General features: G+C 34.6%; 2 protein-coding genes and 1 pseudogene across 2 annotated transcripts; 1 reads left to right on the top strand and 2 right to left on the bottom strand.

Moving 5' to 3' along the window:
- Positions 1–12,250: 12,250 nt before the first annotated feature.
- LOC129755390 (antigen 5 like allergen Cul n 1-like) lies at positions 12,251–13,451 on the bottom strand. The gene is made up of 4 exons (XM_055751845.1): positions 13,357–13,451; positions 13,029–13,288; positions 12,721–12,962; positions 12,251–12,640 (listed from the first exon to the last, which is right to left on the bottom strand). Exons 1-4 carry the CDS (start codon positions 13,373–13,375, stop codon positions 12,397–12,399), a joined length of 765 nt encoding a protein of 254 aa, XP_055607820.1. The 5' UTR covers positions 13,376–13,451; the 3' UTR covers positions 12,251–12,396.
- Positions 13,452–13,453: 2 nt separating this feature from the next.
- On the top strand, positions 13,454–16,494 carry LOC129753083 (60S ribosomal protein L7a-like; annotated as a pseudogene).
- An 8,255-nt stretch (positions 16,495–24,749) lies between these two features.
- On the bottom strand, positions 24,750–25,846 carry LOC129750754 (antigen 5 like allergen Cul n 1-like). Its single transcript, XM_055745780.1, has 4 exons — positions 25,806–25,846; positions 25,486–25,745; positions 25,183–25,424; positions 24,750–25,114 (listed from the first exon to the last, which is right to left on the bottom strand). The coding sequence occupies exons 1-4, from the start codon at positions 25,822–25,824 to the stop codon at positions 24,871–24,873; spliced, it is 765 nt and encodes a 254-aa protein (XP_055601755.1). The 5' UTR covers positions 25,825–25,846; the 3' UTR covers positions 24,750–24,870.
- Positions 25,847–27,767: the final 1,921 nt, after the last annotated feature.

The raw sequence follows: 27,767 nt of genomic DNA, 5'->3' as shown, positions 1-27,767 counted from the left end.
GTTTTTAGATTTTCGGATGACCCCTTCTGAAGGGGGTCGTCTATAGAACACAAATATTGTTTTCGCGATATTGACGTTACTTTTAGTCGGATTGTGTTGAAAATTTGCCCAGGAGTGTTTTAAAAGACGAGCAATCGATTTCAGGTGTCAAATTCGATTGGGGTGAAAATTTGCACAAAGGAGTTATAAGGGACCAACAACTGATTTCACTTATCCAAACTAAAATCAGGGGTCGGCCAAAGGGGTCGTCCATATAAACTATTCACTGTTGATGCGATATTGTCGTTATTATACATAGGATTCAGACGAAAATTTGTACACGAGAGTTTTGAGAGATAAGCAATGGATTTCAGGTATTAAATTCAGTTTAAGGGGCCGGCACAGGGGGTCGTCCATATCAACTTTTCAATATTTTTGCGATATTGTCGTTATTATACATCGGATTGGGATGAAAATTTGCACACGGTAGTTTTCAGGGATGGGCAATCGATTTCAGATGTCAAATGTTTTGCCAGGGGTCGACGAAAGGGGTCGTCCATATTAGTTAATTTTTTACTGTTTTTAGCAATATTGGAGTTGTTATGCACTGGATTGGTTTGAAATTTGCAAACGGGAGTATTGAAATTGTATAAGAGGCCACCGAAAGGGTTTTAACTTTTTGGCAATAATTGCGATGTTATACAACGATCGAATCGAAATTAATACACGGAGTTTTTTTTTTTCCAAGGTTCATTAAATCTTGATTTCAAATTTAGTAGCAGATGACAGAAAAAATGATCGTCCAATATTTTTGCAATTATTACTTAACAATGAATTCAGAAGTGCAGCTGTAAAATGCTTGGCAATTGACTCTCACACAAACTGTTCATGTCATATACCAAGTTGAATGCGAAACGGAGTTCGTATGGGATCAGCTAGTTTTTCATAAATTGTGGGGTTTCATTTTTATTGTATTTCATCGCTAAAACAGAAATATCTTGCCAAAATCTGATTTCTCGATTGATGGGATGGGGGACAGTGAACCAATTTAAAATCAGTTTTGGATTTGCATGAAGGTTTTTTAGTTCAACAGTTATAAATGAATGATTAAATCAAACCTGATTTTATTTAAAACTTCATAAAATCAATACTAGAGGTGATCGTTGTCGTTTTCACCATTTTCATGTTTCAGTAATTTTTTCGGCTAATAATTACAGAAAACCCAGATCAACATCATTTCTACATTTTTGAAGATATTCTTATAGAGCATTTGTCTGTTGTTGAATCGACAAATAAAATTTCAAAAATTTCAGCTTTTAAAACTGTAGTAAATATTTAGATCCTCAGATTTTGTTCCTCTGTTTTTAAACAATATCCAACAAACTTACGGTCCCAAAAACGTTGGTTCTTCAATTAAGAGAAGCAATCGCTTTAAAATGATCGTTGCAAATGGAGTTTAAAATTTAAATACAAATATGATTTTATATTATATTCTAAAACTATAAATGCATCATCTTCCTGAAGACGACATCGTTATCATCGGGGACTTCAACCTACCAGGACTTAAGGGGATTCCCTCGCAAGGAAATTTTTTGTTTCCTGATCCAACCAGATCTTCGTTTCCGGTGCCTTCCAACACGATTCTCAACTCTCTAAGCACGGCAACTCTCCGCCAGATCAACAGGACAGAGAATGAAAATGGCCGCATGTTCAATCTCTGCTTCATCAACGACGGGCCCCAATTGGCTACGATTCAATACGCTCCTACGCCCTTGGTCAAGGTAGTTCCTCATCACCCTGCTCTGCTGCTTTCACTTGATATTCCTGAAGCTGTTGCCCACATCGAAAAACCTGGTAAATTCTATCTTGACTTTTAGAACGCCGATTTTGTCGCTGTTTCACAAATGCTCGAAGCTATCGACTGGGAATCTGAACTGGAATCTTCAGATCCGAACGCTGCAGCTATAAAATTTTCCCATATCATCAATTACATCATCGATCGTCACGTACCGAAACGCTCATCAGTTTCTAACCTACGAGCTCCTTGGGTAATGAAAGAACTGCGACAAATGAAGACGCTAAAGAATAGAGCTCTCCATTATTACACTAGGCACAAAACTCTTCGCGCTAAAAATGAGTATTGCAAACTAAACTCAGTTTACAAAAAACTATGCTCACGTTGCTACCAGAGCTACTTAATTCGGATACAGCGAGGTTTCAAAAGAAAACCCAAATCATGTTGGCAGTACATCAAGGACCAGCGGAAAGAATCCGGCCTACCTCTCTCCATGTTTCTGGATGAAAATTTAGCGACCTCGGAACCTGAAATTTGTAATCTCTTCGCTGACAAATTCCGTAGTATATTTGACTCAAACTCAATATCATTGGACCAAGTTACCAGTGCGGCTTGTAACGTCCCTCATTTGAACCCATGGCTTAATCAAATTGTTGTAGACGATGATACTATTTTGAAAGCGACCGCTAAGCTGAAACACAGCCTTTCCGCAGGACCATATGGCATACCTGCTACCTTCTTGAAGCGATATATATCACATATGCTGATTCCTTTGAAAATAATCTTCCAAGTTTCACTCGATGAGTCTACGTTCCCATCCATATGGAAAGAGGCCTACATGTTTCCGGTGCACAAAAAAGGGGACAGACGAAATGTGAACAACTATCGTGGCATTTCTGCATTATGTGCGATAGCCATATTGTTCGAGCTGGTTGTTTTGGAACCCATTTTTACGTATTGCAAGCCTTATTTTTCAAATGAACAACATGGATTCATGCCTAAGCGCTCTACGACTACAAACCTGTTGACATTCACGTCTACTATGCAAGACAGTTTCGCCATGGGATCTCAAACCGACGTCATGTACACTGACCTGTCAGCTGCTTTCGACAAGTTGAACCATGACATAGCCATCGCCAAACTCGATCGTATTGGTATCTGCGGGTCTTTACTGGAATGGTTCCGCAGCTACCTGGTTGGACGAAAACTCATTGTTCGAATAGGTGAATTATTTTCCAGTAAATTCTCTGCAAATCCTGAATGCCTTAAGGAAGTCATCTAGGACCAATAATATTCCTGATATACTTCAACGACGTGCTGTTGCTCCTTGATGGTCTAAAACTAGCGTATGCTGATGACCTGAAACTGTATCGCCGCATCAACGGTCCCGAGGATGTAAACTTCTTACAGAGCCTGTTGAGATTGCCAATGGTTTTAAGAAAACAGTATTGTTTCTGGATTTTTGAATCGCTGTATTTAAAGTTGGATTAAAAATCTCCTGAAAAGATTTGTCGAAATGAGATATCGAAAAACAATGTGGAGATTTTTGTGACTTACATTTAGTTTACATCTTCATATTTTCTTGAGGCAATTCTCATCAATAATAGCGGGAATAAATATTTAAGCTGTATAATAACAATATTATTAGGTAAGTCTTAATTTCAGGCGCTAATTGCATTTTATGGAAACCTTACCGGCTCAAGACTCACTCTGGAGTTAACCTCAACTAGACCGGTACAACTTCTTATCCTAATCTTACCGTAACTATTCCGGATCAACTTTAATTAGAAGTTACAATTTCAGAAAACACGAGAACCATTAATCAAAAAGCATGTGAACTCTTGAAATAACGATAGAAGAATTGCCTAATCACTCTCAGATCTGTCTAAGCTGACATCTGTCATACGATCATCGATCGTCGATTTGCCTGATCATTCTCGATCAACCGAGGGGTTCGACTTGGCGCTGCTAACAGAGCCAGTTCAACCTCTTCGCCTCTTGGTGTGATGTCAATTGCCTTCCCCTGAATCGTAGTAAATGCGCAGTAATTTCGTTTTCTCGCGAGCGGATCCCGTTATCTCCCATTTATCATCTTGAAAACGAGGCTATCGTTCGCGTCGAACAAGTAAAAGATCTTGGCGTGATTCTTGACGCACGGTTGGATTTCAAGATTCACACAAACTACATCGTCGACAAAGCCTCTAGATGTCTAGGTCTTCTTTTCCGCATGACAAAAGACTTCAAGGATGTCTACTGCTTGAAGAATCTTCATTCTTCATTGTAGCTTGGTTCGATCGACCCTTGAATATGCCTCGGCTGTTTGGTGCCCATATTATCAAAACGGCTCAGAGCGTATTGAGGCCATCCAACGGCATTTTTTGCGATACGCTCTCCGACAACTCAACTGGCACGACCCGTTCCGACTTCCCAGCTACGAGAGCCGCTGTTGTCTAATCGACATCGACACGCTGCAAGTCCGCCGGACCGCCACACGAGCTTCGGTCGTTGCTGATTTGCTCTCATCGAGAATAGACTGGCCCGCATTGTTAGAGGAACTTCGACTCAACGTACGACCACGAGTTTTGAAGAATCGTGATCTTCAGAGATTTGTCCCTCTCCGGCTGAACAACTATGGGGCCAACACAGCTCTATTAGATGTTATAAAAACATTTAACCGCTACTCAGAGTACTTCGACTTTGACGTTTCGCGTGATGTATTCCGAAGAAAAATTGTTTTATGTCTAACCAAAGGACTGAAGCAACTGTCAAATCACATACAAACGGACCGTACCGACTTTTTGGAACCAGAACGTCAGTTCCCCTTTGATTTAAATGGCATTTTGGTACCAAAACGTCAGTGCGGTACTGAAATGTCAGTTCGGAAATTTCCTTCTCTTTCAGCCCCTTGTGTCTAACGTAGATTACCGCTTTATGTACATTGTCTTTAATTTTAGTTTTTCATTTGTATCAACATGTGATCTTGTGAATGTGAAATTTTTACTCTTTTTTTTTAAGTTTTGTGAGTTTTTAAATTATGCCAAAATATACGGATTCTCCATGTTTCAGGTGGTACACCAGTTAAACTGTCGGATGGATAAGATAAAAGTAGAAAGTTGTTGTAAGTTCGATTCTTATCGACGGCAATTTTTCTCTTTAAAAAACAATCAAGCTAGGCTATGCCAAAATGTACGGATTCTCCAACCCTTCTCTTTTCTTAGTGGGAACGGCTCACAAACTAGCACAAACTAACATTGGTAGAACCTATCTATTGCGCTCACGCGGGCTTCAAGTGAAAATCATCGTCATGTTCTCTCTGCAACCAGCGGAGCATCCAGATGGCTGAAAATCAGATGGAAAATAAGTAATATTGACCAATGAGAAAACTGGAAAATATTGTCGCTATCAACGATTTGAAGGTTTATAAGAGCAAAATCATGCGCTCTCTTACGTCCTTCCAATAAGTACGAATAAGGTGTTGGATAACGCCCAATTGGTGTAGTTTTCATTGCTTTGGAAAGAAATGAAATTTATGTATGTATGCTGCCTATGTAGTCGCTTTTTTTAAATCCTGCCTTCAAACGGCCTTTATTTATTTTTGTATTATTAATTTTATATCTAATCTAGGGGAATTTTTATCTAAAGAAAATTAATCTGGAATAATGTTAAGTTTGAAAACTAACTGTCAATAGCCATTTTAGATTTAAAACACATGGGCCAAGGATTCCAAGGTTCCGTTTAAGAGTGCTAATTTATTTTCTTTTTTCATTAGGTACAAATGTATAGCATGTATAGCATCAAAAGGCAACAATATTTCTCCAATTATTTTACCGCTTATGTAAATCATCGCCTTTTGAAAATGATTCAAATAGAAAATTGATAAGCTTTGGATTGAAGGGTTTCTTTTTTTTTTTTTTTTGATTACCTAAATCTAATTTTTAAACATCATGATACATTTTTAATTGCAATTGCAACTCTTAATCTCATATTTTTGTTAATAAAAGATAATCAAACTCTCTAGACAACTTCATTGAAGATCTATTTGAGAATTACATTTTACATTTAACCGGTCTAAATCTTCCACATTTTTTATATTAAGATCCTCCAAATGATAAAATACAGCTGTTGCAAAACAGAAATCTAACTCAAAATATTATGGATTTATGAAGCCCCGATGGAATGTTAATTTCATTGTGACTGTTATAAATTATGTGTTCATTCAGAATTTTCAGTATCAAGAAGAGATAGTTGCTATTACATGCTAACGCTGTTTTAATACCAAGAAGTAAGTGATTTGACGACAGACGATCAAATTCAGTCCTAAAATTCAAAATACTTACTCAAAATAATAATTTAAACTATCCCGTTATCATCCGACTATTTTTTCGGCAACGAGGCAAAAGCACTGATAATTTTAATTAAGAGTTTTAAACCAGTTTCAGGTTACACAAAAACGTTGATTATTACAATTGCAATTATAGAATAGTATCAACTACACATCGTTTTTAGAGGGTGATAAGGTCAATATTTGGTCAAGGGAAAACGCGTGTAACTCGGTGAAATCGTTTATTTAAAAAATCAATCTAAATTTCTTTTTCAAGTTTAATCAGTATAAAATTCAGGAAAAATATTCAGTTAGGCTTTCGGTTTTCCAAATCCGAATTGCCTGGCCTTACGCTTAACCCCTGCCATCAGATTTTGTACAGCCACCTTATCCACCTCCTTCGCCGCAGAAAGCCAGTTTGCCTTGAACTGCTGCTCGCCCTTAGCAGTTTTTTTTTTGGTCTTCTTTAGGTTCCGCTTGACAATAGCCCAGTATTCCTCAATTGGGCGGAGCTCTGGCGTATTGGAAAGGTTCTTGTCCTTGGGAACCACCTGCACGTTGTTGGCGGCGTACCACTCCATGGCCTTTTTACCGTAATGGCAAAGAGCCAAATCCGGCCAAAACAGTACGGAACAACCGTGTTTCTTCAGGAAAGGCAGCAGACGTTTATTCAAACACTCTTTCACGTAAATTTCTTGGTTGACTGTCCCGGAGGTTATGAAAATGCTGCTTTTCAAGCCACAGGTACAGATGGCTTTCCAAACCAGATATTTCTTCGCGAACTTTGACAGTTTCATGTGCTTGAAAATATCTGCTACCTTTCCCCTTCTTTTTGCCGTATAAAACTCCTATCCCGGAAGCTGCTTGTAGTCGGCTTTGACGTAGGTTTCATCGTCCATTACCACGCAGTCAAACTTCGTCAACTCTCTTTGTCGTCTCAGCGGCTTCCGGTTTTCGATTTCCCCCCGATCCAGACTTCCTGGCTGTCGAAAAACGGTCCCCAAACACTTTATTTACTTTAATTGGTGCCAGGTTTGCGTGCGAGTAGCTCGGATTTTTGCGATGCGCGAGCAAAATTTTGATACGCTGCTCTTCTTTCTTGGACGGCATTTTGACAACTGAAGAGTGAATTACAAAATCAAAATAGGGGCAACATTCTATACACACACCTTCAAAATGAGGGGTGTTCAGGTTTTTTAAATGCAAAATTGAAAAAAAAATACGTCAAGTTGATATTGACCAAATTTTGACCGTATCACCCTTTATATGAATCCGTTACACAAGTTGGTCAAAATCCTCTATAAATAAACAAAGCAGAATAGAAAATAGTAGGCGCTTTGATATGTAGTTATAGTAAGCGTAATATTGTACAGTGAGGTCATAATTATTTGAACTTCATTACGAATCTAAATAGAAAATATAAATATACTAGCTGACCCAGCGAGCTTTGGTATACCTTGCAAAATTAACTGAAATTTGTAGAAAAAATATAAATAGATTTTTGTTAACGGCATCAATTTGAATTTAATTTCAACATAAAAGTCATCACTTTTTAATGAAGGATGAAAATGGAATTTCAAATTTTTATTTTTAAATTCATTGAATTTTTAATTTTTTTTATCCAGATATAATCTTCTATTAAATTCAATTATTAACAACATTTCATCTGAGGACCTGTATAACTATAAGCTGTCCCAGAAATTTTAAGCACACCTAATGTAACGGTCATTTTGAATCGAATATTTTGTTTTCTAATTCTACTGGCTGCGTCCTTTTGTATACACATTTCTGTACGTGATAACATAAAAAAAAACATTTAGTTTGGGGTTACATTTCAAAATGCGAGGTCTTACTCCGGAGAAGAGAAAAAGTACAACAAACTCCAACAAATTTTCGCATTTTTTATATGGGTCATACTGAACACTGAATTATATTTATTCAAGTTCTCAAGTTGTGCAGAAAAAGTTGTATGGGAGTCCTTCTCTTTTCTAGAGTGTCAATTTCTTGACCATTTTTACGTTCCCGGTAATGGATAAATCTGAACATCCTCTTCCTGGGAGGACTGTAAAAAATATATATGTATGGAACTTGATTTTCTGCTTTCCATAAATAGGTAATCTACTGTACGAAAGGTCAAGGACAAGAAAAAGTCGCCATTGGGCCAAAGAGTCTACCTTGGGTGAAAAAAGGTTACGAATGGAACAAGCTGTTGATTAGTTTAAAAAGCTTATGTACAGCATATGTGACATTTTATCTACATTATCAGCAGCAGGTTTAGGTCTTTTTTTGGGTTCGGGAATTTTCGGGATTTTTCAATCGTTTCCCGGGATTCAAAAATACTCGAAAATTTTCGATTCCCGGAAGTTTCCGAGAATGGACACTCTACTCTTTTCCTATCTCCACTCAGGAACGATTGAGTGATATAGAATATCAAAAGAAACCTTTTTAGTACTCAAAAACTTCTTCATGCCAAATTTGGTTCCATTTGCTAGAATACATCTAGTGTTATGCGATATAAAAATTGTATGAGAGCCCCACTCCACTCTTCTTATCTTCCCAATTGAAGAAGGGAGGGCTCTAAAAACTCATAGAAATATTGCTTGTATTCACATAACCTCCCATGCCAAGTTTGTATCCGTTTGATTGATTTGTTCTTCTGTTCAACAAAAAATGTATGGAAGCCCCCTTTCTAATTGCTCTATTGGTCTCAAATAATCTAAAAAAAACATTTCTCGTATCCAAATACCCTCTCATGTAAAATTTGGTTCCATTTGCTCTATTAGTTTTCCAGTTAACCCTCATCCGTCCCTGAAATTTTTACCCGTAACAGTCCCTGGAGTGTCAATTTGATACTCCTGACTCAAACCAATATGGCTCTCTAGTTTCTCAACCGATTTTCATAAAGTTAATAGTTATAAAAACCTCGTAATGTAACTCAAAAGACACTTCAGTTTTTCGTTATTCAAAGTCTAAGAAAAAAAAGTCCGAAAAAAATATGCTTCGGAAAAAAGACTGTAGATCAGCTATGGAATGCTCAAAAAAAATTCACTTAGTGTCCAAAAAAGCTGAAGTTAGAAGCTAGGCGCTGCATATAAGAATATGTTTTTTTTTAAAGGTGTAAAATCCGTACTTTCAATCAATGAACCGTCAACATTGTTTAAGTCACACCAGATAAATTTTTGAAAAATTGATTGGAAAGTTGACATAATTTGGCACATTTTTATGTTGTTAAAATACGTAACGCAGAATTTTTGACGAATTTTTAAAATTAGCTATTTTTAGAACTTTTTGTAAACTTGCAAATTCTCAGATTTTCCTGCACTTAAATTCAACTTTGCACTGGATCTTCAGTACATTTTCACAAGATTTCAGCAATACATTTATATTCACCAGAAGCCAATTTCATACCAATTCTAGTGGAGTTTACATTACATGAACGCTGCGATATTTTTCAAACATATGAAATATAAAAAAGGGGAAAAATTGTCTAAATATTCGTAAGTTAAGTCTGAATATAAAAAATGCCAAAACGGTTCAATGATTGAAAAGTACAGTTTTCACGCCATTTTTTTACATTTTTGTGATCATGATTTAAAAAAATTAAAAAAAAAATATATCCTTATATACAACGTACATATATACTTCTAACTTCAGTTTTTTAGGACACTGAGTGAAATTGTTTTAAGCATTGCGTAGCTGACCTATATCCTTTTTTCCGAAACATGTTTTATTGGATTTTTTTTTCTCAGACTTTGAATAATGGAATGCTCAAGTGCTTGAATGATATCTGAAAAACATATTTAAGTATCATTTCGTGGTCTTAAAAACTATTTTTTTTTTTTTAAATTGGTTAAGAAACACAAGAGACTAGCGGTTTTAAGCGAGGAGTGTCAAATTGACACTCAAGGTCAAGAAAGTTTTAACAGGGATTTCAGGTTGCGCCCATTAAAAAATTAAAGATTTCTAGGATTCATTGAGGGTCCCGAAGAAATTGTTTTATTTGGATACACCCGAATAAAGTAACAAGGATTACAGATTACGGTTTACGGTCAAACAATTAATAGTCTTCCTATTTTCTATCGCTTTCAAATTGAACAAACAGTTTTATTACGAAAAAATTATTTCGATAACTTTTGCAGCATTCATAGAATTTTCCATTCTACGTAATGAAAGTTCGAGATATATACATTAAGGTGGCAGACAAATGGGTCATGGCCGTAGGAACGGGGGAGGGAGGGGGGTGTTTTGGGGGTTTTACACCCCCCCCCCATGACGGCCCAGAAAGGCAAGCGAAGTATTCTACTCTTTACTAAAAATTTGAAATTTTTAATCAAATTTTGATCATTCAGTAAGGTTATTCAAGAGTATCAATCTTGACTCATAGATAATGCCAAAAACTCATCACGGGCTCAGATTTCTGCTGCAGTTTTTGAAATTTTCTTCCTCGTTGATTTAAACTCGTTTCTGAACATTAAATTTTACATGAAATTAAACTCATTCCAGAGGTTTAGGTTCCGTATTATAAAATTTTTAATTGCATTTTTTTCTCATATTGCGAATTATGTATCAATTTTTGGTTATCGGTCCGAATCATCATTTTAAATCTTTTACATTTGATTTTGTATTACATTCAAAATATTTTCTAACATCGTTTTGGTGTATTGTTTAACATTGTTTATAGTCCAGTTTTTTCAAAAGCGAAACTTCAACATAAAATTTGGAATGATTTAGCAAGAATTAGATTTGAACCGTAAATTAAAATCTATTTTTTCAACTTTTGAAAGGTTGATTCATTGTGAAGGCTTTCTTAAAAAAGATTCCAAATCAATTGAGCTTAACTTATCTAATTTTTGAGTTAATTCGAATATTTCAAGTTTCCTGTTTTACTATTTCAAAGATTTAGAGACATATTTTCAAAATTTTCTATGTAATACATAAAGCTATTAAGGTGAAAGAACTTAAAAATAGTATAAAAACAATTCTTTTTATTTTGTATTATTTATGCATTGTTTTAGCAAAACTATCATAGAAAAAAATGGGTGGCCTAAAACCCCCCTCTATGAGGTCTACGACTCTGAAATGCGTCATATACATTTTGTAGAAGAGACTCAAGGAAAGCGGAAAAACCCAAAATTTATAAATTGATGCCAAATGACATAAAAATACATAAACTGATTTTATTTAAAAGAAAACATAGTCAAAATCGATTTAAAAATTTCGAAAAGCATCTAAAGGGGGACCAAAGGGAATTCGAAAATTCAATATATTAGTGCCAAATATCTGAGAACCGCATTAAACGTCGAAAACTGGTGTTATCTAGAAAAAAAATTTTGGTCAAAAATCGGCTTCTTAAACCGGCTGTTTTTTTTTTTCGAAAAACCGACTGAGTCGAAAGTCGAATTTTGGCCAAACATTTTTTTATATAACACCAAATCTCGTCGTTTCATGGAATTCTAAGTCTTTTGCCATCAAAATAAAAATCTCAATTATTCCGATTTCCGACCCCCTTTGAAGATAAAAAAAAAGAGACCGAAATTTTGAGCGCTTTGAGGCACCCGTAAATCAAGTCCAATTAAGTTTAGTAGCCAACTGTTTGAATAGCCAAAAAAAAATACAAACCTACTAAATGGTCTATTTTGTTAAATTGTTCAAAGTTAGTGATTTTCAAAGTTGTTTTAGTTGAGATATTTTTTTACAAATATTTAAAACAGTTAAACTTAAAATTAGAGCTAATTATAAACATAAAAAAAACTCTGAGCATTATCTGATTCATCTCAGAAATCCATTTGACTTTTAACTTTCGCAATTCCAGAATTTTGATGCAAATGGAGAATTCGGTTTGAATAAGCTTGATAGTTCAATTGTATTAAAGATTTAAACATTTTTTAGTGTTCCAAATTTTAAACTCAGAGGTTTTTAAACATGAACACTATATTTTAAAATAAAATTTTGTTGATGAAAGTATCAAATATTCCCCTTCTTTAAAACAATTTTTACTTTCACTGAAATTGAAGTAAAAAATAAATTAATGTTATTGCTACCAGCGGTTGGATGTATTGAGACCAGAAAGTTAATCAATATGAGTAATTTGATTGTTCGTTGGTATGAAAATTCCCTATTCAAAGTTTAAAGTTTAAATGAAAACAAAAGTTCAATTTCGTCATTATATTTTTGATTTCGAATAGAAAAGGGACAAATACTTTTGATCTTAACTTATTATCACTTTGTATACTTTAAAACTGTCAATTTTTCTTTGTTTTTCGTTGATTAAAAAATAAGGTTAAATAGAACTGAACACTATCTACAGTGCATAGTCAACTGGTTCCTCTTCACTGCACAAGCCCGGATAGTCACTATTGGTGCCCGTAGTGCATTCCGAGGCAACGTCTCCTGCAACGTAAATGGCTTTTTCGATGACGTTGGTCCTAGCGTAGTTGCACACCAAATAGAACTTAACCCAGGGCTTCTCAGTCCACTGAACCATAGCGCATCCAATCCGGTCAGCACGATCCGCAATGATTTGGGTGAAATGTCCGATAGCAGGTCTGAAATAGAAGAAGAACGATACACGGTACCGTTAGATTGTTGCTTCTACAATATTCGTTTTCGCCGGCGAAAAACTTACCCTTCATAGTCCTTGGGATACTCTGCGGTGTATTCGGGATTAGCGTCCTTATACTCGCCGTACCATTTGTTGATCAGCTTGGTGATCACAGCACTGACGTCAGCTTTGGCACTCGATTGACCGGAATAGGCAATGTTCTGACCGGATGCAGGGTAACGGACCGAGTTGCGACACTGATCATGCTCGAACTCACACTTCCTAGCGTTGGCAGCAGCCACGAATGCCAAGTCATCGTCCCATTGCTAAACGAGGGAAAAAAGAAGAAAATTCCTAAAAATTTTGTTTTCAAAATGGCTGAAATTTCTTACCATGGTGGTCATTCTGGCCGCCTCCGGATAGAATCCTCCCGGGTATTCCTGCTTCCCGGTGGCAACTTTGTTACGAAATTCGTTGTGCAGCTTGACGATCAAAGATTGTTCGGCACTTTCGACCGGGATCACTTTACAGGATGATTTTTCGAGTTCAGAACCGGCATCACACGCTACGTGAGTTTCATCATCGTCACAGAGCGAAGGTTCGCAGTAGTTTGTAGCCTCGAATAAGGACGGCATCGTTGCCACAAAGCAAACTGTTGGAGGAAAAAAAAAGTTACATTTATGGAAGGTCATAAAAAAACTTACATTGGGTATAACTCACTTGCTAGGAACAGCTTCATCTTTAAATAAAACTTCTTATCAGAAGATTTGGAGTTTCTTATCCTGGTTTTGAAACGTCTATCTCGTAGCTTATTCGGATGGATACTAAACTATTCCCAGAGGTACACAATTTGATCTATTCATTTCGATCTTTTGACCTGGAAGTAGAAACAATAGTTTCTGCTAGTATCGAAACGGTAAGAAAACTTTTCAAAGAAGCTTAGAAAAACGTTGCCATTTTATACTAACTAAAAGACTGGTTCAATAAAAGTAAATTCCTTTTTTATTTGGTATGAAAAGTTACTTTGATAAATGATTTGTACTATCAGCTTAAGTTAATCTATTTAAAATTGAAAAAAACTACTGTTTCTTAGTAAATTTTCAGACGTACCAACGAGTTTTGCTTTCAATATGTTTCTTCTTTCATTACATTTTCTGTCGCAAATTTAGAAAAGCATCCTCTTTCCCGTGACTAATCCAAAAACTTACCAAGAGTTTTAAATTGCGCCTGCAAGTAGACTTGTATTTCGAAATTTCTATGTTTTTGTCAAAAACTTTTTGCTTCACACTGAAGGAATTATCGACTCATTTTTTAAAAAGGGTTCAACCGCAGACACCAGATACCCAGACTGATCAGTGGCGGTTGAGCCCATACAACTACAAATCGCCCAAAACCATACGCCATCTATCGGGGCATCGTGAAACCATTGTGCATCATCAAGAAAAAAAAATGCACTTGATAATTAACAAGCCAAATGAAAACTGGTTTCATTGAATCACATATTAGTGTTTGAAGATCGTTCTGAAATATTTTTTTTGGTTTTTGTCTTTAATGTTGAATTCTTTTTTTTTAATTTACTGTATCATGATTAAAAATGAATGTTGTTTAAACAATGACCGTTGATCGATTTAGATGAAAAAGAAAGACAAACATTACGTCTTTAGTTGAGAGCCAATTATTTTGGGATTAGGTTTTGATTTCTAAATTTATCCGGCTGAGTGACAGTTTGAAATTTATAATGTCCGCATGAAATAATTCATTGAGTTCTGAATTGTTCGTCTTAATCTGGTTGATTTATAGTTTACTACGACAAAAAAAAAGGAAAACTACATAATATGTAATATAATATCCATGAAAAAATTGAATTCCAATTTAATTTTTGGCTCATACCTAGATAGGTTTGAGGAGTGAAATAAGTTATTGACATTATCGTTGGATTGATTAGAACTTTTTTAGACAATTTGAAAATTGAAGTAGAATAAAAAAATGTGACGAATGTATTGGCCAGCTCTTTAATCCTATCTGCTGCGGGTAGTGTTCGTGATATAATGCTGGTTGTTTCACGTCAGTGTTACGTCGTATGAAACTTCTTAAGAATTCACAGAAAACTGCCGCAAAACTTATCAAAACAACTTGAAAATTTGTATCTCACATATATGATATGTTGTCCAGGCTATAATGATTCTAAATGGAAAGAAATTGCGACTAGTTAATGTCAGCTTTTGTAATTTTCGTAATAAAACTGTTTGTTTACATTTTGTTTCATACGACGTAATGGAAGCTCACGCGAGAAATATAACCTCAGACACCTTTTAAGCATAATTCTGGACAAGGGGAAAATTAACCTAAAAAGCCTAATTTTTTAGACTATTTTGTCCATCTTTATCCGTTCAACTTTTTTCTAAAAGAAATTTTTGAAAAACGAGGGAAAATATCCACTGCATTTGAGACATTTAAAAATGTCTGTTTCAAATCTATTTCTCTTTGTTTCCAAAAATATTTCACCTTTGACATTTAGCAAAATTCTTCGATTTAAAGTTTTGTTTAAACCATAGTCCGAAAGTAATTAGTATACAAAATGAATCCATTCTTCTAAAAATTATAATTTTGAATGAGGTTCATTTCAATAAATAAGCAATAATTTCACTGTATTATTTTTCGAATTCAATACTTTTCCACACAGCCATAATTAATTTTGAATAATAAAAGAACATTGCTATCTTGATGCAAACGAAGGTCATTTTTATTTTCTTGTCGTTGCATGAAATGTCAAATAGCGTATGCCTGTGTGAGTGAATTCGTTCTATGTTTTGATTTTGATGTGGCGAGTTCACGTTCGTTTTTTTATACCCATTGATAAAATCAATTACACGTGCGATATTCAATAAATGAGTCAAAATTTGACCAAGAAAAATTATGAAAACGTGTACAACACTTTGTCAGTGTTGTTTATCGTCGACGTTTTCAGGTGATATAATCACCATCACCATCAGTTCTCGCAGGCTCTGGACAAACACACGGCCCAACTGCTGTTCGGTCTATTGGAGAAGTACCGCCCGGCAAACCCGATCGCCAAGATCCAACGATTGAAAGCTAAGGCTGAGGCCAAGGCCGTTGGCAAGGAGGAACCTCCGGCAGGGCGCCAACACCATCGTCAAACTAGTCGAACAGAAGAAGGCTTAGCTGGTTGTGATCGCTCACGATGTTGACCACATTGAGCTGGTCATCTACCTGCCGGCTCTGTACCGTAAGATGGGTATCCCGTACTGCATCATCAAGGGCAAGTCCCGATTGGGAACATTGGTGTTCCGTAATACCTGCACCTGTGTTGCTCTGACCCAGGTGGACAACTCCGGCCGCGCCAATCTATCCTAGCTGGCTGAAAACATCAAGACCAACTTCAACGATCGCTACCAGGAGATTCGCAAGTGCTGGGGAGGTGGTCTGCTCGAACCGAAGATTATGGCCCGCATCGCAAAGAAGGCTAAGGCTCGGGAACTTACCCAGAAGACGGTGTAAGTCGTAGATTTACAATGATATACAATGATTATTGTAAAACGAATATCTTTTGACATGCTGGGAAATTTTGTTTCTTGAAAATGATTATTATGAAAACTTTTTTTTTTTCAATTCTAAGAAAGTGTTTTCAAATTTTATCAAACTGAGTATACCTGATATGTTTATATATGAATTCAAAACGTTCAAAACTTTTTTTTCCTTTTTTTTCAGGAAAACGTTCGATGAAAAGTTGGTCAAACTAATGGAAAAAAAAACTTTTATAGGACATAATTTGTTAAATTGATCATTTTTTTTCGTTGTGAAAAATGTCACCGGAAAGTGGATGGTATCTTTAGCGCAACTGGTAGTTAATTCTGGATCCGGCTCTTCCGGCATATGTGATGCTTCTTTTTCTTTACATATATGATGTAATTTTACAACAAAAAAAATTGGTAGTGTGTATAAATAAAACAATAATTTTGTTTGGTTTCGGTATTGTATTACAATACAATTTTTATATGACAATACAATTACAATTCTTTTTTAAAAACTTAGCTTTTTTCCCGGTTGCCTTTTAATGACCTGCAATTAGGATTGGTCGATCTTGGATCGATCTTTGCGAGATCGATCTTTTGAACTCAAATTTCCGATTTTTTGGATCGATTCTTTATCCTTGGAAAAATCGATTAAATCGGTATATTTTCGATCCGATCTTTCGATCTTTTGAAGTTTTTTTTCTATATATTTCGGAGATTTTGAGATTCAGTTTCGTGCAAAATGTTGATTCCTGCACCATAACTGCTTTTAATAATTGGTGCTTCCATGCCAAAAAAAAATTTGATGGGCCGCTTTATATGGGAAAAAAATGAGACCGACGCAATAGGTAGCGTTTTTTTATTCCTATACCATTAAGAAAACCAGAACTTTTGTTAAAAGCTCTAGTAATCGAATGCTCAAGGTTCAACTTCTTGACGAAATCTTCGAGCCTTATCAAGGGTTCCGAAATCACTGAATAATGTGTAATTCCTCAAATTAATATTTTCATATTTTCTTTACTCTTTAAAAAAAATATACATCAAAAATTTGGATTCTTGAAGAATTGAAGCCTTCCAGATGATAGCTGAGCACGTTACCTTTGTGTCATGACCTAAGATTCTGAATTCATGTTATTTTCTGTTTTTGATATGTCATTTATACTCAACCAAAGTCATGAAAAGTTAAACATTCTGATGTTGAATTAGAAAACATATTTTTTATTGCTCATACATTTTATTTTCAAATGTATGATCTTTCCTATCATTTTTCACTATTCATTTCAGCATAGAGCAGCCCTTAGGCAATACACTTCTTCAACACCAGTTTAAAAGATCGATCTCTCAGAGATCGATCCTTTTGCCTCGATTTTTTAGGTGGATCGATCCTGGAACCATTCAGCTGAATCGATCTTGGGAATCGATATTTTCCAGGAGATCGAACAATCCTACCTGCAATATTGTTTCACCGTGAAAACGCTTTTTATTGACTTTTGCTGCTTCTAGATCTGATTTTTTGGGATGGTCCGAACGGGTGCCTTTTTATTTTTTTCTTGATTTTACATGATGTCAAGCAAATACTCATCCTGAAATCGTTGAAAAATCATTGTTTTAGTCGTAAATTATGGCAAAAAAAAAAACTAGAAATGCCAAAAGTTTACCAATGAACTCAAACATTAAACCGTCGTGCAATATTGCAAGAGGATTAATTGAATTTATTTTTATTGATCAAAATTGTGATATAAGTTTCTTCACACATCGTTTAAAGTGTGTTTCCTAATGTCAAACATACCATCAATGTAACATAAATTACGAATATAATTCTAACGTTTTGTTAAGATCTTAAACGATTCTGCCGAAGTCGATTTTTTTATAAGCTTTATGGTTGAATTCTAACCAAATTTGGTTAATGCGCTCTAATTCAAAAATGGTTTTTTTTTGTTGTAGATGATGACTTAATGGGCTTAATAGCATTACAAATTTTGTAAATATTACCTCTACATTTGTTCTATTCAGTTTTTGTAAACCTCTATAAATGCGGCAATTCGGCTAGGTGAAGGATTTTGAGAAACTCTAACTGAAACAGATTGTTCAACAAAATTTTTAAAGAATCTCGTCCATTCAACTGATTTAACAGTTCTAAACAGTACGATGTCATTTGTCGTTTTCTCACTAAGTCCTAGATCGTTTTATAACTATTTACAAATAATTGGGTTGTCACAATATTTTTCTACTCGGGAAACTTGAACTTACCCTTGACGGTGGTTTCGGGGTTAACGAAATCTTGCAGTTGAAAGTGATCTTCACAAATGAAGCCAAAGATGTCATAAAATGGTTATTTTTCAACCACAACGCAATAAGGAAGTGGAGCAGATAATCTCAAGTTTTCATTCAATTTTCATTTCTGTCGAAGTCGATGTATTTTTTATAAGCTTTATGGTTGAATTCTAACCACATTTGGTTAATGCGCTCCAATTCAAAAACGGTTCTTTAGTGGTTCTCGAAATATATCGTGTTATTTTTTTCTATCAAAAGCAGGTAATCAAAAACGAGCGTGTTCATCGCTAGATGTAAAAAAACAAATAGCGCAATGCAAATGTGTGTGTGATATATCGAGATTTTTCCTTTTGTGTATATGGCCGTTAGTTTCACGATAACCCGTAGATAGCGCTGCGGAACAAGCGCCAAAATCAGCCTTCAGTGGTCAGTCTGGGTATCTGGTGTCTGCGGTTCAACCGTTTTTAGTAGAGACACTTCAATGTACTTCAATGATGTAATTTCCTGCAACAGTTTAGAAAATGTTCAAGAGTATTTTCGAAAAAAAACTCATTACCTTCATTATAACTCATAAAGAAAGAAGTTGATGGTTTGTTAAGTTAAGGTCAACTTCGAAAGAGAAAAAAATATCAGAATAATGAAATTTTTGTTTTGCTGCATTTAGAAATTAGGCATTCAACATATTTGTTGCGTATAAGTCTTCAATTGGATAACCGATTTACTTGGAAGATTTATTTAAAGAAATGTTAAATTTATCATCAACCCCGACGATTGATTGATGTGATTTTTTTTTGGGAAATTTAGAATTGCTAGACGTTATTTTAGCTCTCAACGATTCCTATAAAAACCAGACCACTGGAATTATAGTTTTTAATATGTTGCTCAAATATTTGTATCAAAATGTCAAACGGGGCATGCAACAGCAGGGTTAGATGCAACATTCATATACCTCAACACTCATTTAATGATAACAAAATGATGATGACATAGGTTCTTACATCGTAAGATAGTTTTTTTTATGTTTTTGATTTACATAGAAAATTTAAAAAATCTAGCAATGATTTACAATTTTTAACAGAAATAAGTACAAACCTTAATTGTATTTCAGAAAAGTTATCAATGTTATTCAATTTTTTTTTCAAAATTATTTTTTAAATTTTGCGTTTTTAATTGCCTATTTGAAAACTGTGCAACCGCAGGAAGAGAATAAAGAATCTCAAAAAACTGCTTTGCATAGCCAGAGAATTTATTGATTTATATAATCTTTGCAAAAATATTTCTTTGATTTATTTAAAGCTCTAGCAAGCAAAGTCTGCTATTTTAAAAATGCTTTTCATAAGATTCAGATTTTTTTCTATTTTGAAATGGTTATAACTTTTTTCATGAAATTCGAAAAATGTCATGTAAGCAAAAATTGTGCTTATGAAAAGTCAAAACCATAAATCAAATACCAACTTCATTTTAAGTTTATTTGAATTTTATGAATGATTTAATGTGCAAAAAAAATTACTTCCATACAAATTTCCTCACAAAATTGAAACGCTTTGCGTCAATTCAGGAATCAACCAAATCATCTCTTATTTTACACGCATGCCTGGTGACCAAAAAAGGCATCAAAGATTATATATGTGAGCAATAAGCTTTTAGTTTTTTGCAGCGGTCTAATGCAGCATAATGATGCTTTTTCTTAAAAAACATTTTTGGCAGAAAAATGTAAAATTACTACGAACAAAACCAAAACTTACAGGAATAGGTGCTTTATGCGTAACAAATATATCATAAACTATAAATATTCGAACGTTTTAATTTGTTTTTTTTTTTTTTTCATTTAAAACAAAATTTGTTGCAACTTACCTCTTCTTCTTTGTGGGATGAAAATCGCATGTTTTTGTAAATTTAAAAATAACGGGTGAAACCAATAGTTTTCTTTCTACGACAATTTGATGTCCCATCAACCTTAAAGCTTTTGATGTGCAAGCGTTATGATTATCTGAGGGAATTAATTTTTTTGAAGCCATTAAAGTTGAAAAGTCTTGCATTTTATGGTTCAAATTTTGGGTGGAATGCTCGACGAAATAAAAAACTAGAGAAAATAATTTTTTTTATGGAAAACTAAAGAAAGGTGGATAGACAGCCATCAGTGAAGGCAAATTCCTAGAAACTTGTGCTGATATCAACTTTTAAAATTCTCTGGCAAAGGTGGGAGCGATGGAAGGCAAAGGTGGGAGCGATGAAATCGCCTTCAACGAATTTTACTTTTTAGTTCGAAGAAACTCTCTTGTCAACTGGCAGTGCAAATGAGACGAGGATGAGATGGGTCGGTGGCTCCACTCGATTATCCCAAAGGTAAGCCTTAAACCATGGTTTGATAGATTGAACCTGAGTCGGAATTTTATTCGTATATTTTCCCGTCTCATGTCCAATCATTGTTCCGTAGACGCGGTACTCTATCGTTTTGATTTTGCTGGCAGCAATTTGTGTAGTTGCGGCCAAGGTTACCACGACATCGAGCATATTGTTTGGTCGTGCGAGGTCCATCTTGTCGCCAGATCGAACTTTATAGACTCCCTTGGGGCCCGAGGAAAACCACCCTATGTTCCAGTGAGTGATGTTCCAGTGAAATGCCAGCCAGTGAGAGATGTGCTGGCTGTGATAGACTTGGACTACATGTTCGAAATATATCTTTTCCTAAAAGCTGTTGATCTTCGTCTATAATTCTTTTAATTTTCATATTTCCCTAACTATTTCCTTTTCTCTTAAAAAAAAAGTGAAGTGAACTAGAAGTAAGCAAACTATTGTAAAAAAAACAAAACGAGTTTGGCTCCTTAAAGCCTAAAGGTATGAGCCGTTTCAAATAAAGAATTTGTAAAAAAAAGCTTTTAAAATTCTACTTTTGAAGCCAATATGATTGATACTATTTTCGATAGAAAAGATATGAAGAAATGCTAAATTTTAAATTAACAAGAAATCTTATACATACACTGCCGGCCAAAAGTGTGGGATCACCTCCTCAAAATCATGAAAATGTTGATCGACTATATCTTATTAATCTTATGACATATTGCAATACTTTTGATCTCATTCGAAAGATCGTCAGCAATATCTTTCTTGTATGTTTTTGACAAAATGTTTATAATGTGTTGATATGACTTAAACCTAGCTAAAAGTTGGGACATTTTACAAAAACTGCACTTAAAATTTAAACCCGATTCTCTCAGGGTGGAGTGAACCAAATTTCAAAATTCGAGTTGGATTCGAACTCTTTTTTCAAACTCATCAATCACTTTTGTTCAACTTTGTGTTAAAAAATTGTCAATGTACTTAAAATTATTGAAATAGCTACTTAGGTTATCTTCCAAAAGTTTTGGATAACCCCGCAGTATGGTGTAACGACCAAAAGTTAGGGTTCAGTCTTCTAAAACATGCTTTTTATATCACGCGTATTTTTTTTTATTAACGTATTGTTTATTTGGTAAGCTGATTTAGAAGCTGATGAGTTTTATTTTTAAATCAACACAATCATGTAGGACCTCACAGTTTCACATGTTTCTTTGAAGAGATCTAAATTCTACTTGGAGTTGAACTTTCTATGGATATTTTGTTGGAATATTTCTGAAGATTAACTTTATTAAACCTCTAGCTAAAGTTCGATCCTTCTTTGATAATTTTAACCAAAAACTTCAACCGTTAAAAAAACATGCAATTTTGTTTTGACTCATTTAGGACCTCTCCTTTTCATACTGTTCGTTAACGACATTTCCTTTATTCTAAAACGGATTGAATACCTAATATATGCCGATGATATTAAACTATTTCTGAGAATAAAAACAACCGAAGATGTTGAAACATTTCAAAACGAAATCAATGTTTTCTTTGAATGGTGCAACAAAAGTTTACTTCAATTGAATGTTAAAAATGCAACTCTATATCATTTAGCAGAAAACAAAGTCACCCTATCATTGAAACAAAATTAGGCAATCAACCAGTACAAAAATGCAAAATTGTAAGGGATCTCGGCGTCATACTGGATTCAAAACTCACGTTTGTAGAACATCAGAACAATATCATCAATAAAGCAAATTGCATGCTAGGATTTGTAAAACGTTTCAGCAAACACTTTCAAGATCCGTACACCATAAAATCACTTTATATATCCTATGTTCGTTCGACAGTGAAGTATTGTAGCATCATATGGAATCCTTATTCACGAGCAACGTCTCGAATCAGTTCAAAAACAATTTTCGTTAAATGCGCTACGTAAAATCAATTGGACCACTTTTCCTCTCCCATCGTATGAATTCCGTTGTAAGCTTATTGATATAGAACCTCTCAGTAAACGCAGAGAATTTTCCCAAATTGCGTTTGTAAATGATGTTGTTACACAAACAATGGACAGTCGTGAATTACTTTCAAAACTAAATTTTTACGCACCCTCACGTCCATTAAGAAATAAACATTTGTTCTACATTAAACTTTACGACAAAGACTTTGCAAAACATCAACCTATTAATCAAATCAAAGTGAAATTATAGACGTAGCGATGAACAAAACACAATTGAGGGGGGGAGTAGGGTCTAACACTTTCAAAAAATCGATTTTTTTTTATTTTCTAATTGTAAAACATTTCAAGAATGTTGTGTCAAATTTTCAAGTCAATCGAAGCAAAACTGTAGAAATTATAGGCCTTTATCTCCTCTTATCGGATACTGCATCATTTCTAGAGCAGAAACTTCAAACGCGTTTTTCTCGAAAGCACATTTTTAAAGTCAGTGGACATCGTCATTTGAAAACTACATCACCGATTCTTTTCAAATTTGGATCATATTTTCTACATATAAAATACAAAACCCCAAAGTTTTTCTTTTTTTTTACTCTTGGGAGATTTTACAGATAAAAAATGGCGGATTTTTTCGTGAAAAATCGTAGTTTTTACTTCATAAAGCCACAAAAATTTCATAAAAATTTTTGTAAGTTAAATAAAATCGTTGGGGTCCAGAAAAACATCTATTAAACATATTTTGCTCTGATTTTTTGACTTCAGATGATTCTGTGCTGAGATACAGTGTCCACCGCAAATCCTGTTTTCTAAAAGGCATCCTCGAAAGTGCTCCGTTACCGGCTCATTTTTCAATATTTTTCTACGAAAAAATTACTAAATGTTCTTTTAACAATGCTTTGTATAATGCAAAAAATTTGAATACAATAGTTTGAACGATAGCTCGAAAAGAAATTCGTGAAAATGGTGTTTTTTTTACCCGTTAGACCCTACTCCCCCTTTAAAGAAGGCATTCAAAAACAACTTCATAGAACAACAAAACAATAGCTTACATTAGTTTTAAGTAGTTTTAAGTATTGTAGCAAACATATTATAATCAACATTGGTAACTCTGAGCATGCTTCAAATATTTCTGCAAGGACATATATATCAGCACCACCTCCTGGAGAAAGTTCTTACTAGAAGGAAATTACAAGCATTGAGGTACTGAGGAAACTCTGAACATCCTTTCCATCAACCGTGGGTTCGCGTCTTAATTATAAAAGTTCGTATTTGAACTTGCATTTCTATGACCACGCAGAAAATTTTGTTTATGTTTTATTCTCAACATAGGAATTTCAGCAAATATATTAAGAAATTTTCATCTAAATAACCCAAAGCAAGAGGGCACCAGAATCAATCAAGGCTTACTGATGCTCATACTTCTGTATTTTGGAAGCTTTGGTGACAGTTTTCATAGCCAATTAATTTTTAACGTGGTCCTGGAAAAATGACATGGAATGGAACTAACCAGTACCTTGCAAATTGACTAAGTTAGTTTTTTTTGCTAAATAATCTTGACAAGACTAACATTTTTTAGAAGATTGGTCACCATTAATTGTTTTTTTTTAATATTTTTACGGTCATATCAGTAAATGTCATATTCTCTAAAAAAAAACTCACAGAAAATATGGCAGAAATTTTTCGAACAAACTCTAAAAAAAACAAACATTCGATGATTTTGAAATGTTCAGTTACTAAAGGTTTTTAAATATTGTTATAAGAGGACCTTAAATGATTTCCGTTGAGTTTTAAGAAAACGATAAGATTTATTCAGTTAATTGAAGAATAGAATTATTGATCAATTTTGGAATCATAGAATGGAATAACTTTTATAGGAACAGATAGAAGATAAAAAAACAATACAAAATCCACCAAATTTGGCGAATTTTCCTGTGCTTACCTTTTCATGCACTCAAAAAATTTAAATCAAAACAAACCTCATAGCTATAAGTTTTTCAATGATATGAAAATCATAAACCCAGTAAATAACCACAATCGAAAGTATTAAAAAATAAACAAAATTTACAAAACTTTCATATTTTATGTGAACCTGAGCAAGACCTCTAAAAATCAGTTAGTGTATTCCAAAGCTTGAACTCAACCTAAAACCTAAAACCCATATTCAACCGATTCGTCAGTGCTGCACAAACCTGGATAGTTTTTGTTTGTGCCAGTGGTACATTGAGAAGCAACCTTTCCTGGAGTGTATACAGGTTCGCCAATAAGGTTGGTTCTAGCATAGTTGCACACCAAGTAAATCTTGGTCCAAGGTTTTTCCGTCCATTGAACCACAGCACATCCAACGCGATCCGAACGATCTCCCACAACTTGGGTGAAGTGTCCGATGACGGGTCTGTAAATAAAATGAAATTTATACAATTTTGGATGTTAAAACAATGGCAATTCTGAGGATAATCTCACCCTTGATAACCACTTGGATACTCTTTGATGTATTCGGATTTACAATCATTATATTCGGCGTACCATTTTTCGATCAAAAATGGAAGCACGGTTTCCATTTTTGCACTGCCACCAGAGTATCCGTAATAGGCAATGTTCTGACCCGATATCGGGTACTTGACAGTGTTGCGGCACTCATCATGGGCGAAGACACACTTTCTTGCGTTGGCAGCAGCTATGAAGGCCAGATCATCGTCCCATTGCTATAACAATCAATTTAAATTTAAAAAATTAAATATGTACTTCATTTTAGGAAGATCTTACAATGGTGGTCATTCGAGCGGCCTCTGGATAGAAACCTCCTGGGTAATCCTGCTTTCCGGTAGCAATCTTGTTACGAAGTTCATTGTGCGTCTTGATGATCAACGATCGCTTGGCACTGTCGAGGGCGATAGTTTTGCCCGATGGTTTTCCAAATCCGGGATTAGCTTTGCATGCAACGTGGGTTTCTCCTTCCCCGCAAAGTGCAGGATCGCAGTAAATAGAGGCCTCGGTTGAGGAACGCACCACTGCCAGCAAGCTAACTGAAAAAGATTTATTTCAATTTTCTTGAAGATTAATTAATTCATGTAGCGGTCACCTACTTGCTACGATAAGCTTCATTGTTAAGTTAAGAAACAAATCAATAAAGGGTCGAACTTATATTATGGTTTCCAAACGCAATTTTTTGTCAACACTCGAAAATTGCATTATATTTGAACAGTTGCAAAATGGATTTAAAACATTAGAGAATAAATGAAAACAGCGAACGAAAACATTCAAAGGCAAAAATGTTTATGATGTGCCGGTAACAAACTTTGTTTATTCGAAGATCTTGTTTTGAGCTGCCGACAAATTGTATACAAATCTTTAGAATAAATAACATTTACATCTGTTGCACAAACAGTTATATCTTATTTTTATGAAGAGATTAACCACCGTAATTTTTGTTTGTTACTTTGATTTATCGGCCTAGCGGTGAAAAGTGATGTCCTTTTTAGTAGGGACATCTAAAGATTATGAAATTTTTTTTTTTTTATATAGATGGATAGAAGGTTAGAAGAAATGAAAGATGGTGAAAATGAGCGGGTAGAATTTGTCTAGAAGCATTACCATCACATACCAAATTTTTGTTCCTCACGAGCCTACTACTATGAAGTGGTAGATACAGATAGAGTTGCATCTACCACCACACATTAGTAGGCTTAGCGTGGTCCGCCCCACAAGCGAGAACTTGTAGTTCGTCCGCACTACAAGTTCTCGCTTGTGGGGCGGACCACGCTAAGCCTACTAATGTGTGGTGGTAGATGCAACTCTATCTGTATCTACCACTTCATAGTAGTAGGCTCGTGAGGAACAAAAATTTGGTATGTGATGGTAATGCTTCTAGACAAATTCTACCCGCTCATTTTCACCATCTTTCATTTCTTCTAACCTTCTATCCATCTATATAAAAAAAAAAAATTTCATAATCTTTAGATGTCCCTACTAAAAAGGACATCACTTTTCACCGCTAGGCCGATAAATCAAAGTTATATCTTATTTTTATTTACACAAGGTTTACTTTATATTCCAATACGATTCGGTTCGTTCGGTTGTTATTTTTTTTACCCTTAGATGAGGTTTCCTATTTTTTTCCTTGTTGGGTTCCTACCACTGCGACCAGATGTTAGATCTTTTGTGGTTTTAGAGGTTTCTTAAATCCAATGTCTATTCTAATGCAAATCTCTGTGCCGATAATGTACTGAAAAGTGTAATGTGCTTAAAAATGGTATGATTGGGAAAGCACTACTGGCATAAAGACTCGAGCTCCCTAGCAAAATTATGCATTCAAGCGAAACAAGATAAACATTTTAAGGGATTTTCATCCTATTGGAAAATTTATTCCCCAAAAAAATATATAGATAAACATATACAGGTATATACATGTATATACATAGTGAGAATCGAACTCACTGCAATCCACCATGGGGCAGTTCCATGCAATGAGGCGGCAAAAAGTATGATTAGGTGTTTTGGACTATTTTGTAATTTTAGTAAATTTTGTATGAAAATTACTGTTTTAACTAACTTAAAATAAATTCATACAAACATTTTGTATAAACAACTTTTAAAGTAGGATGCTTGGTGTTATTTTTGAACCTTCTTTTTATTTCTTTTGAAAACCAGGTTTGGGACTAATTGATCATTAAATGAAAAATAACATCAAGACATTTCATGAAACTCAAAAGAAAAATGTGTGAAATGATTGATCAATCGTGAGAAACACTTTTTTTGACAAACCAACATCAACTTTGTTGAATTTATACTCAAAAATGGGTAAAAATTACCTATTTGCATGATATTATCAGCTTTATTCGACTATAACTCAAAAAACGGTGCTTAAAGGTACCTGAAATCTCTTTCATTGTATTTTTATGGCTTTAAACTAGATCTTGATATTGAAAAGAGTATAGGGAAATGCGAAGGTTGTTTTTGGAAAGGCTATAAAGTTTTTGACTTTTGAAGAAAAAAATTATTTACTCATTTTAATCATAGATCAATTAAGTGTGTAAAAATTTGGAATA

Source organism: Uranotaenia lowii, chromosome 3 (assembly GCF_029784155.1).
Source record: "Uranotaenia lowii strain MFRU-FL chromosome 3, ASM2978415v1, whole genome shotgun sequence".
In the NCBI taxonomy this organism is placed as follows: Eukaryota; Metazoa; Arthropoda; class Insecta; order Diptera; family Culicidae; genus Uranotaenia; species Uranotaenia lowii.
The sequence above is the reverse complement of the archived record's forward strand: the minus strand, read 5'-3'. Positions and strand labels throughout refer to the sequence as shown.

Coding starts and splice junctions, on each gene's coding strand:
- LOC129755390 (XM_055751845.1), bottom strand. Junction 12,963..13,028: donor CGGCCAGAATGACCACCATG/GTAAGAAATTTC, acceptor TCCCTCGTTTAG/CAATGGGACGATGACTTGGC. Junction 12,641..12,720: donor TATCCCAAGGACTATGAAGG/GTAAGTTTTTCG, acceptor CTTCTATTTCAG/ACCTGCTATCGGACATTTCA.
- LOC129750754 (XM_055745780.1), bottom strand. Junction 25,425..25,485: donor CCGCTCGAATGACCACCATT/GTAAGATCTTCC, acceptor TGATTGTTATAG/CAATGGGACGATGATCTGGC. Junction 25,115..25,182: donor TATCCAAGTGGTTATCAAGG/GTGAGATTATCC, acceptor TTTTATTTACAG/ACCCGTCATCGGACACTTCA.